This window comes from Manis javanica, chromosome 15 (genome assembly GCF_040802235.1).
Source record: "Manis javanica isolate MJ-LG chromosome 15, MJ_LKY, whole genome shotgun sequence".
Classification (NCBI taxonomy): Eukaryota; Metazoa; Chordata; class Mammalia; order Pholidota; family Manidae; genus Manis; species Manis javanica.
In genome coordinates, this window is record NC_133170.1 from 31464496 (window position 1) to 31476957 (window position 12462).

General features: G+C 45.4%; 1 protein-coding gene across 11 annotated transcripts in view; it reads left to right on the top strand.

The window, feature by feature from the left end:
* Nucleotides 1–10914, top strand: part of ERC1 (ELKS/RAB6-interacting/CAST family member 1) — a 724558-nt gene extending 713644 nt beyond the window's left edge. For all 11 annotated transcript variants that reach the window (XM_073222497.1, XM_073222500.1, XM_073222503.1 and 8 more), the window contains one exon: nt 5722–10914. In XM_073222497.1, coding sequence (XP_073078598.1) covers nt 5722–5859 — 138 coding nt within the window. In that variant the 3' untranslated portion in view covers nt 5860–10914. The remainder of the gene's footprint in view (nt 1–5721) is intronic.
* The last annotated feature ends 1548 nt before the right edge of the window (nt 10915–12462 follow it).

Here is a 12462-nt window from a genome sequence, read left to right on the forward strand (position 1 = left end):
CCTTTCCTTCCTAAGTGGCCTGCAGGTTTCAGCAGCACATTCCTGTACTGCTTGGACTTCAGAATGACTAAAGCTTTGCATTTCAAGTCAAATTTTAAATCCTCATTTTAAAAGGAATTACACAAGCACAAGAAAGATTGATCTTTAAAACTTTTTTAGGAAAAAAGAATTTTAGCATGTAATGGATCAAGTGCCAATGAAATCTCTCCCTGCTCAGCCATGCCCGCATTTAATACATACTGCTCTCAGATAAAATGCAAACCCTAAGTAATCCCTGAAATGGAGACCAGCCTCCCAGGTGGAAAGCAGCTCCAGCTAATGAAGGAACACTTCCTGCTCTGAACTTTTTGATTTTCCCGAGCAACCCATTCAATAGACCTTGGGAACACAGCCTTCAGCCTACCTCTGGCTTTTCCTTAATCTCTTTCCGCCGCTTCTAGTTAAACTTCACCTCCGGTGCTAAGTCACCCTTCCAGCTTCTTGTTTATGCTCTCTGATATTTGTAGCTAACAATCACATTCCCTCCCTTCGTGTTGGGTTAGTCAGGTCTACCTTTGATTCTTCTAATACTCCCTCATAAAATGGCCCTTCCAGCCCCTTAGTCATACCTGCCATTTTTCTTTGAACTCATCCTAGTTTGTTTCCACTCTTTGGAAATGAGGTGCCTGGAATGCAGCCCAGTGCCCCTGGTGTGGCTTTGAGGATGGCATGCCTTTTTTTTCCCTTTTATATCTTTCTTTGAAAGCATTACCCCCATCTTAGTTCAGGCTATAACAAAGTGCCATAAATGGAACAAGTGCCTTGTCAACAACAGAAATTTATTTGTCACCACTCTGGAGGCTGTAAGTTCAAGATCATGATGCCAGACAACGCAGTCTGGTTCCGGTGAGTGCGCTCTTCTTTCAGGGCATTAAGCTCACTCTACCCTCATGACCAAATTACTTCCAAAGTTCCCTACCTCAACATACCACCACATTGAGAAGGGACACAAACATAACATTCAGTCCATTGCAGCCCCAAAAATAAAATAAAAAGCACATACCTATCCCCCAGCCTTCTAGTACTTAACAATAAATTTTTTAAATAATTTTGTTATTGAGATACACAACATAATCACATGTTCTTTTTATTTCTTGTGAGAAGTTTTAAGATCTACTCTCTCAGTAACTTTTAACTATGCAATACAGATATTATTAACTATAGTCACCATGCTGGTCATTACATCCCCAGAACAGTTAGATCATACAGTATTTTTCTTTCTCTGTCTGACTTACTTAACTTAGCATTAATGCCCTTAAGTTTCATCCATATTGTTGCAAATGGCAGGGTCTCCTTTTTATGGCTGAATAATATTCCATTGCATACATGTACCACATGTTTATCCATTTGTGTTCTTTCCATGTCTTGGCTGTTGTTGTTATCATCATCATCTTCTTCTTCTACAGATAATGCTGTAGTGAACATGAGGGTACATACATCTTTCTAAGTTAAGTGTTTTCATTTTTTTCAGATAAATATCCAAAAGTGGAATTGGTAGGTCATATACTCATTATGTTTTTCAGTTTCTGAGGGCTGCCAATACTGTCTTCCACAGTGGCCACACTGATCCACATTCCCACTGGCAGTGCACAGCACTCCTCCATTCCCTCCACATCTTTAGCAGCACTTGTTATTTCTAGTCTTTGATAATTGCCATTCTAATAGATGTGAAGTGATCTCTTACTGTAGTTTTGATTTGCTTTTCCCTGATGATTAAGTGATGTTCAGCACCTTTTCATATACCTATTAGCCATCTATATATCGTCTTTGAAAAATGTTCAGATCCTCTGCCCATTTTTTAATTGGGTTATTTCTTTGCTAATGAGCTGTATGAGTTCTTTATATATTTTGGATATTAACCCCTTATCAGATAAATGATTTGCAACTGTTTTCTCCCATTTGGTTGGTTGCCCTTTCATTTTGCTGTGCAGAAGCTTAGTTTCACATAGGCCCCACTTGTTTATTTTTGCTTTTGCTGCCTCTGTGTCTGATGCCAAATCAAAAAAATAATAGCCAAGGAACTTACCCACTGTGTTGTCTTCTAGGGTTTTTAAGATTTCAGGTCTTAAATTCAAATCTTTAATACAAATCTTTAACGAGTTAATTTTTGTGTGTGGTATAAGATTGTGGTCAAGTTTCATTCTTTTGTATGTATCCAGTTTTCCTAATAATCATTTGTTGAAGAGACTGTCCTTTCCTGATTGTATATTCCTGACTCTGTTGTGTAAATTAATTGACCATGTATGCATGGGTTTATTTCTAGGCTCTCTATTCTGTTCCGTTCATCTATGTGTCTCTTTTTATTCCAGTACCATAGTGTTTTGATTAATATAACTTGGTAATATAGTTTGAAATGAAGGAGCATGATGCCTCCAGCTATGTTCTTCTTTCTGAAGATTGCTTTGACTATTCAGGGTCTTTTGTAATTCCATACAAATTTTAGGATTTTTAATGTCTATGAAAAGTGCCATTGGAATTTTGATAGGGATTGCAATCTGGATCTGTAGATTGTTTTGGGTAATGGGCATTTTAACATTGTTAATTCTTCCTTCCCAAGAACATGGAATAGCTCTGCATTTATTTCTGTGTCTGTCAACTTATTTTATCAATGTATTTCATAGTTTTCAGAGTACAGATTTTCACCTCCTTGGTTAAATTTATTCCCAGATATTTTATTATTTTTGATGCAGTTGCAGATGGGATTATTTTCTGAATATCTCTTTCTGAGTTCTTCATTAATATTAGAGAAGCATAACAGATTTTAGCATGTTGAATTTTATATCCTTCAACTTTAATGAATTGATTTGTTTATTCTAACAGGTTGGTTTGTGGAGTTTCTAGGGTTTTCTAAATATAACACCATGTCCTCTGCCAAGAGAGTAAGCTTTATTTCTACCTTTCTAGTTTGGATGCCTTTTATTTCTTTTTCTTGCCTAATTGCTTTGACAAGGACTTCTAATACTAGGTTGAGTAAGAGTGGTGAGTGTGGCATAATATAGAGGGGGCATGGGGAAGACAAGTAGTGACTCTATAGCATCTTACTATGCTGATGGACAATGACTGCAATGGGGTGTGGGGGGCACTTGATAATATGGGTGAATGTGGAAACCACAATGTTGCTCATGTGAAACCTTCATAGAACTGTATGTCAATGATACCTTTATTTTTTTTAAGTATTATTTAAAGTATTGTCATTAAAACCCTTGGACAAAAGCTGGAAAATAAAAAAAGAATGGTAAGTGTGGGCATCCTTGTCTTGTTTCTGATCTTAGAGAAAAAGGTTTCAGCTTTTCACCATTTAGTGTGGTGTTAGCTGTGCACTTGTCATATATGGCCTTTATTATGTTGAGTTTTTATCATGAAAGGACGTTAATTCTTTCAAATGCTTTTTCTGCATCTGTTGAGATGCTTATCGAAAGAAATAGTTAATTTGATATATCACATTTATTGACTTGCAGATGTTGAACCATCCTTGCATCACTGGAATAAATCCCACTTGTTCATTGTGTATGATCCTTTCAATGTATTGTTGAATTCAGCTTGCTAATATTTTGTTCAGAATTTTTGCATCTATGTTCATATGAGATATTGGCCTGTAATTTTCTTTTCTTGTGACATCTTGTCTAGTTTTCTTATAAGGTTAATGCTGGCTTTGTAAAATGAGTTTGGAAGTGTTCCCCCTCTTCTGTTTTTTGGAAGAGTTTGAGAAGGATTGTTATTAACTCTTTAAATGTTTGGTAGAGTTCACCAGTGAAGCCATCTGTTCCTAGACTTTTGTTTGTTGGGTGGTTTTTGATTACTGATTCATTCTCCTTACTAGTAATCAGTCTGTTCACATTTTCTATTTCATTATGATTCAGTCTTGATAGGTTGTATGTTTTAGGAATTTATCCATTCCTTTTAGGTTGTCCAATTTATTAGCATATAATTGTTCATAGTAATCTCTTATGATCCTTTGTATTTCTACCTTTGAAAGTCTCACACATCAACGTGTCCCTCTCCACATGCTGACCTATGTCAAATTACTCATCCTTAACTTTCACCTGGGCTTGTAACATAACCTCCCTCAATTATATTCTTCTTCCACTCAATCTAACATATTTTTATCTTCTTAGAAAATAGAAGTGATCATGTCACTGTACAGGGTAAAATAAAAACTCTTGAACTCACTTTATTTTTTTTGGTTTTTTTGTTTTTTAACCAAATCAAATATGAATTTCTTAGCCTTTACATACATAGTCTGGCCCCAGTCATTCCCTTTGGCTTCATTTCCTACCAGTCTCCACCCAGTCTCCGGCCCTTATGTTCCAGCTGCATTGAGCATCTCCCTCTTCCCAGGTGTGCGCTGTGCCCCCTCTTGCCCCATGTGGCTCTGTTTGTTCCATCTGCTTGAAAGCCTCTTCTCATCTTTGATCTCCCAAACTCCTGTTCAGCTCTCAAGATCCAGACCACATGTTGCCTTTTGTGATATCTTCTCAGACTCCTCCAGAACAAGAGAGCTGCTCTTATGTCTCCCCTGCAGCACATGTTAATGCCTTGTTATGGCTCTTACCATGCTGATTGTGATCATAAGTTTACATGTTTGTTCTTACTAATCTAAATGGTTCTTCAGGACAAGGTTCATGTCCATTCATCTTTTAACACCTAGCACATAGTAGGCCCTCAATAAATGCTGCCATAATGCTTGAAGGAATGTCAAAGAGAGTGTTTAAAAAGGTAGTTAGAAATATACTTACTCCTAAGCAAGCAAAGGGCTATCTTATGTTTCTCAAAATAATCTTTTTAGCTAAAGTAGCAGGTCTTAGGATAGCAAAAGTGGGACATAATGGGGAATTACTTCTAAATTGTAAGTTTCCTGGGGCAAGGGCCATTATGCAAAGTTAAGATGCAACCTGAGACCATCCGTATGCCCCATCCTGGGCACATGTGTACCACCCTCACACAGTGAGGGAAAAATCCCACCTGGAAGGAGCGGCCTGGGATTGGAGGCCCAGCTCTGCCAGCCAGCGCCTTTGGTCCTTGGGTTAGCGACTTACTTCCTTAGGCCTCATTTTCATGAAGAAGCCTTTCACATTTTCTTTTATATTTTCCTGGTGGTTAATTTTGATGGAGGAAGACTTCACAGAGAAAGTGCATCTTTTTGTGTTTTTTTTTTTTTTGCTTTATTGAGGTTGTATAATTGACAAAATTATGTATTTAACATGTAGAACACAATGATTTAATATGCTGTGGAAGGACTCCCACAGTCAAGTTAATTACACTGCCATCTCATCTCATGTATTTCCTTTTTTCTTTATGTGAACACTTAGGTCAGACTCTTAGTGAATTTTCAATTACATAATACAGTATTATCAACTATAGTCATTATATTGTACATTAGCTCTTCAAACTTTACTCATCTTACAGAAAATGTGTACCCTTTCACCAACCTCTCCCCATTAGCACCACTCCCCAGCCCCTGGCAGCTACCATCTACTTACTATTTCTGTGAGTCTGACAAATTTGTTTTTTTCAGATTCCATATATAAGCAGTACCAGTGTTTGTTGTTCTCTGTCTGTGGCTCATGTCCCTACAGCTTGTTGCAAATGTTATTTCTTTTTTATTGATGAACAAATAATTCTTAGTGTGCAGACAGGATTGTTTTTATTTTATCTGAAATCCATCCTTCCTTTCCCTTTCAGCTGCAGAATGAGTTAGAAAAAGGGGAGCGGGACAATGTGGAACTGCAGGAGTTTGCCAATGCCATCCTGCAGCAGATTGCAGACCACTGCCCCGACATCCTGGAGCAAGTGGTCAACGCCCTGGAGGAGTCCTCCTGACCCTGCTCTGGGCAGTGCTGGCCGGCAGCCTGTGCAGTGACTCCAGGGGCCACGGGGGACAACCATGCCAAATAGACACCCAGAGGCTTCCTGGCACCAAACCAGCACAGCAGACTCTATCCTGTCTTGGTCAGTCCTTCAGGTGTGGTTCCAGCACCATTTCTACACCTGTCCTCTCACTCTGCCTTTCTGCTGTGGGCGTTGTCACCACACTTCTTTGATGTCCAAGGTGGGTAAATGTCTGAGTCTCCATGAAGGACTGACATACAGTCGTCAGCAGCAGAGAACTGTGGGAGCGGGTGGCTCTGCCCTTGCAGAGGGGCATGGAAGAGACTTCATTCCTTCTGTCCTTGACACCAGAACTAAATCTGGAATCTGCCTGGAGTTCAGCATATTGAGAGAATGCTTCCCACTGGACCAGAGAGCTGAGTGTTCCAATATCACAATAGGTGCTTTCTCCTAAAGGGGTTAAAAGATCTCAAAAAGAGAGAACAGGGACAAAGAGAAACCCGAGTCTTCTTTTTACCGCCTCCCTTGTCCACCCGTCACATGTGTGGTGTTCTGTGCAGGGGCCGTGAGCGGGCCCCCCACCTTCGGGGGCACTAGCCCCCAGGATCCGGGTCTGCCCCAGCCCTGCCGCACTTGTCCTTGCCCCTCCCAGCCAGGTAACAAGGGCCGTAGCGAATGGCTTTCCCCTGGTCCCTCTTGTGTAAGACCTTTGGCTTACTTATACAAAGTTTGTCAGATCCTTTATCTCTAGGAAACAGAAGAAGGGTTTGGCGTGCGCCCTGCCAGCACCCTCTGTGGCTCTGCTCCTGTGGAAGGAAGGTGACCATTCCTGGGGTCAGTCCAGTTTCTCTGAACATCTCCGTCACAGCAGTCTGGGCCCCTCAGCCCCCAATGAATGCATCTGCCTTTCCACCACTTGTGTTCTACATCCCACAGCCCAAGTTTAGGACCTGCCCCCCTCACCCCATTAGCTTTACTCCCAATTTGTACTCCCAGACCCCTTGTGCATTGCCTGGAACTTCTTTCTGGCACAAATGAATGTTTCTCATCCCACACACACTCCTTGCTCCATTCTTTCATTCAGAGAAGACATAAGAAATGCCTACTGCATACAAGTCACCGTTAGGTGCCCATCCTTGAAGAGTCTCTTTGGTGAGGAAGAGGTGTAAAGGTATCTGTGAACAGACCTGGTTGAGCCAAAGCAGTAAAGGCTTTCCCTTCCCGTCCCCCATCTGGATGGAAGATAGCTTCCAGAGAACTCTTGTGCAAATCAACATTTCTCTTTATGATGTAATTGGTGGGTTTGGGGGCAGGGGCAGAGTTACTTACTTGCCTGTAGGAGCCCTTTTGGCAATTCAGGATTTCTGTTTGTTCTTGTTACCCTAGAAAAGTGTGTTGTTGAGGGGGTTATGATGGTGGACAGTGTTTTCTTAGCACAGCGTGTACTTTGGGAAACTCAGCTCCATGATGCACATCAGAAAATTAATCCCAAATTTGCAAGTCCAGTTGAAGATATTGGTATTTTGAAGGGCATTCTTCCCAAGCATGGACTATATCATAAATAATCAGTCACCAAAAACTAGACTAGACCACTTCATCCAAATGTAGCCCTTTGACCATCTCTGCGGCCAGACACCCACCAGACACTCACACCTTCTGATAAGAGTTGCTGCACGAAATGTTTTTGTCTTGCATTCTCTCCTTTCCCCTTCCCCAACTACTCACCCAAGAATCTGGTGCCTGTAAAGTCATCACAGCATTCAGGCTACTATCTTCCCACCAGCAGCCCTTGGCCGTCCCATTAACTTATATGGTCAGGTCTCCAGCTGCCCAATTCCCTGCTGTAAAACAGTCTCTTCCTGTGAGAAGCTGTGGAGTGTTCTTATCAAAGGTCTAAATGGACTCTGCTCGTAAACTTCTTACTGAGATGCTTTCTGATAGTCAGGCAGACAGAGGTCGGTGCGGGGGTTAGATAGTAAGTGGTCATAGTTTGTGACCGATCACCTCCATTCCATTTATTCATTGCACTGCCCATGAATCTTACACAAAGCCCCCAGGATTTTAGGGCCAGAGTCACTAGAATCTCACTTTATCTACCATAATGCAAACAAGTGAGGTAGAACAGCACTGTTCAGGGGACTAGAGCAGAACAGAGAAGGCAGGAGAGGCCATGCCAGGGAAGTGGCCCCAGCCGACCAGCTGGTCGGCTAGAGAAGGCATCCGGCAGGTCTCCCTGGGTCCCACTGACTCCACCTTTAGCATCAGACACATACCTGTCACTCTTGCCTACATGGTGCCTGACTTCACTGCACCTCCTTCCTCCCCCTTCTCTTTTCAACCCTTCCTGAGGCTTCCTCTACAAACATTATGGATGTTCCCTGGCCAAGTACTTTGGCACAAACGATGTGTGGGGCAGGCATCCTCTGTCTGCTGTCTTTGAACCCCAGCAGGGAATCTCCTTGATTCTTCCTGGGTGGTCATCCAGCATCGCAGAGGTTCTGGGGGCTGTTCGGTCCTAAATGTAAGTAGGCTGTAGCTAAAGCTGAGTAGCGACCATGCCCTGCCTTTATAGTATGGGGGCTAAGTCAGGACAATGCTCACTGAGTTAAATCCATTCACTCAGCTGCCATATACTAAATAACACAACTCCCAGCACAACAGGACTTCCCCGCCGGGGGCCCTCCTCTGGTACTCGGCCTCACAGGTCACTTGACTGCTACCAAAGGTCTGTAGCCTTGAAAACTCACTACAGCTTGCCTGTCATGTTCACCAGACTCATCCGGTTCACTGGCAAGGCTAGTTACCCCTTAACACCTAAAGATCTGCACCCCAAATGAAGGTCATCATGAAGGGGACAAGAAGAGGAGTGGATAGAATCTAGCCCGGGGCTCACAACTGAAGAAATGCAAAGCGACGGTCTCTTTGTGTCATATACCTCTGTCCCAGGTCCTCATTAAATTCTTGATGAAGTTTCTGAAATGAGATTTGCAAGGATTTATGTACCATTTGCAACAGAAAAGATCTTAAATGGGCTCTAACAAATTAAGAAACAAATCCTTAAATCCATCTCTGGCTCCGACTTTGACCTTGTACCTTATAACCTACAGAAGATCTAAGTGCTTCCCTCTCCTTTACACATGGGCTTTAGAATACGGCAAAGGAGACTAGACCCAAGACTGCCTTCAGTGGTGATAGTGGCAATGTGACCTGGCACTTCTTGTCAGTAAAAGCCTGGTTTCCCACGAGGGCCCCACGGGCTCACCCACTCCTCAGAGTCCACGAAGAGGATGGGAGAGTCATCACCAAGTCCTAGCCAGCTACCCGGCCAGTCCCTCCCCTGTCATTGTCAGGATGAGTGCCTGGATTCGCTGCTCAAGAGTGCTGCTGGCCCCAGAGCCCCCCTGCCCCCCTGGTGGCCTCAGACATGAGCACAGGCCCACCGGCTACCCTTGGGGTCTTTGAAAAAAGAGCAAATCAGGGAATATATCACCACATAGAAGGTGACCCTCACACGGCACTTCTAAATCACAGTGGGCGCTGTGTCAGCCCACAGGCCGGGTGGCGTGCTATGCCTGGCAGGGCCTGCAGGGCCGGCTTCTCCACCACTGCCAGCCCCCGGGCTCCTCAGGATGGGGCCTTGAATACCCAAAGGAATGTTTTAGAAAGACTCTGGAGTGAACTAAGGGAGTATTTGGGCAAAAGAAAATATACATTGCAAGGAAATCCTTCTGAACAAAATGGCTCGATGATTCTTTTTAAGCAAAAACTGTTCCCAAACTTTTTAGTGTCAGAACTGTAACCAAGTGTCTCCTGACTTTTTCCAACGTGTTTGATGAGTGCCATGACCCTGCCACAGGCCTTCCTCCTCCTGACCCTGGGGGAGCCTTGGTTTCTGGGGCTGGTCAGCGGGGAGGGAGCAGTTCTCCCGCGTCCCACCTGCCCTTTTGTTTCTCTGCTCGTCAATATTGTCTGTGTGGTTCAGAGCGTTGAGGCAGTTGCATTGTGTCCATTGTTGAGATTATTAAGATATTAAAAATAGTTGTAGAACTGAAAAATTAAAGAGCTGTGTTTTGAAAAACAAACCAATATGATGTTAGTAAAGGAATTCAAGCTCCGGGGCAGCCATGCTCCTCCGCAGCCGGCCGGGTGAAGCTGGGCTGGCTGCTTGGAGAACAGCGCGCCAGGCGGTCGCCTGCCCAGGGGGCGGACAGCCGCCAAGCAGAAGGAATCGGAGCAGGGCTCGGAGAGTTCCCGCACACCCTCAGGACCCGGGGGAGGGCTCCGCGTGGGACCCCGTCGCCGCCCTTGCCCCCATGTCTGCCCCAGCCCCGTGTGCCTAGGACCGTGTGGTGACCTGGGCTTGGCCCTGAAGTCGCACCCTCAGCAGCCCTGCAAGGCCGAGAACTTCCTTCCTGCCCACTTGGTGCTATATTTCCAGGGCCCGTCCAGTTCAGGCCCGCGCCCGCATCCTGGAGCCTGCCGTCCGAAGGATGAACTGTACTCGGATCTCCATTCCTTCTAGATTCTTCCCCTATGAGCTTTTTAGACACCGGGTCCCTGGGGCCGGGCTGTGCCTCTTGGGCCCAGAGATGCCGAGGGCAGGAGAGGAAGCGGACCATGCTGAAGGCAGCTCGTTCACCTGCCTGCCCGGCCACGCCAGTCGGTATTGCAGTCGCCCTGCCCTGCAGCCCGGCCGCACCCGCCTCCACGAGAACCAGGGCGTCCGGACGGAGACCTAGGGTCTCCCTGGGGCTCATCCTCCGCGTCAGTAGGGCTGCCCTGCAGTGGCGGCCGAGGAGGATGGGTGCTGACTCCGGTAGCTTGAGTTCCTCGTGGTGACAGTAGCAGCCACAACAGTGGTGTCTGGGGTGCAGGCGCACCCACTGCCCTCAGCTGTGTGCGTGTGACAGCCAGAGTCACCTTACTGACACAAAGAGGTGTTATAGACAACTCTGCCTTGATAATTATTGTAAACACTTGTTCATTTTTTTCTTTTTTATTCACAAACTAAATCCATCAGGAAATTATAAAGTTATTTAAAAATTGTGTGCTGTGTCTTTCTTTGAGTATCATTCCCAAATGATGCTAGAATCCTCAGATACTAGAAAAGCAAAGAGAAGCCAGCAGTCCCCCAAAAATCAACCCCTAGTGCCAGGTAACCCAAGAGCCAGGGGTGCCCAGGGCTTGGCAGGGCTGAGGAGCGGACAGGCCTGGAGCGGGCCCAGAAGAAGGGAAGCCTCCTGCGGGCTGCCACCAGAACTCGGGTAGGCAGCCCCCTTAACTGCCTTTCAAAGCCTGCTTCCACCTCTCTTCTCCCCTCCATGCATCCCCAGCCCTGAGCCAGGTTCCCCATTTCGGATCGAGTTGTGTGTCTGGAGCTTGGAGGGAGCGGCCCCTGCCCACGCCCAGGAGGGCCAGGGCAGCCAGGGCTTGGGAGGGTTTTGTTCAAGGGGGTTCAGGCCCCCCAGGCCTCACTCTGCTGTACTAACTCAGGGATGTATGAGCTGCGCTGGCCAACAGAATGTGAATACCCGGAGGAATGGGGAGCTGAGAGACTGCTGGAGAAATTTCCAGCTTTCGTATTTGTCTTGGGCCTTATGCTCACTAAGAAATTATTCTGGGAAATTTCTTTTATGAGAATTCCTTTTCTGCTTAGCCTCATTTCCACATCTGCCCCAGAAAGGAATCGGCCTGCTCACCACCCTCCCTTTCTCCTTGGAGAGTCTGTCACCCGCTGTGGCCCTTGGGGATGGGCTCTTCCTGGGGCTTCCCCAGGCCCCACTGCTGCTCTTGGCCAGAGCACCTGGTCGGAGGGTCCGGAAGATGGGGTGGCACCTCGGAGACATGCTGTCCACGGGATTCAAAACCCTCTGTTGCTCACCACTTCCTCCTGGAGCAGAGACAGTTTCACTGGGAGAACGTGTATTATACTGCAACAGTGTAAAATACAACCACAAGCAGATGTGCCTGCAGAAAGCTGTTGGATTACACTGGTCAGCTGTTTCCAGGCTTTTCCATTAATCTTTTTTCACTGTTTATTTATTCACTCTGTGGTCTACCAGTACTCAGTTCAGACAAATGGACACAGAAACCATGAGGTTTAAGAAAAATATGTGAGAGAAGTTGCAATTGAGAATTCCATCCATTAACTTGGTTTTTGCTCTGAATTGGGAAAGGCTGCTGTTTTTTTTATTTTTGAGGGGGACTATCAGGCCGGCTTGAAGACGGTCAAGAACTGCTTAGCCCCTGGCGTGAGGAGCACCCTGCAGAAGCTGGGTGGAGATCCGTGAGGCTTCCCAGATGTCCTGAGAAGGGCCCTGGGCTTGCAGCCCACAGCCCTCGGCTGCATCTTGACCTCTCAGCCTCTCTCCAGTCCCCTCTTCAATCCCTTCTAAAGTAATACCGCCTTCACCTAGGTCACAAGCCACAGCCATAGTGAGGATAACAGATAATTATGCTTTTTCCTTTTTGAGAGCTCGTTTAAGAGCATAAAGCATAAAATTGCTTTCTTCACGTCTGCCTTTTGCTTTACAACGGCCCCATGCGTACATCGGGAGGTGGCATGGGGCAGGAGACAGGTACAGAAGTCAGCCA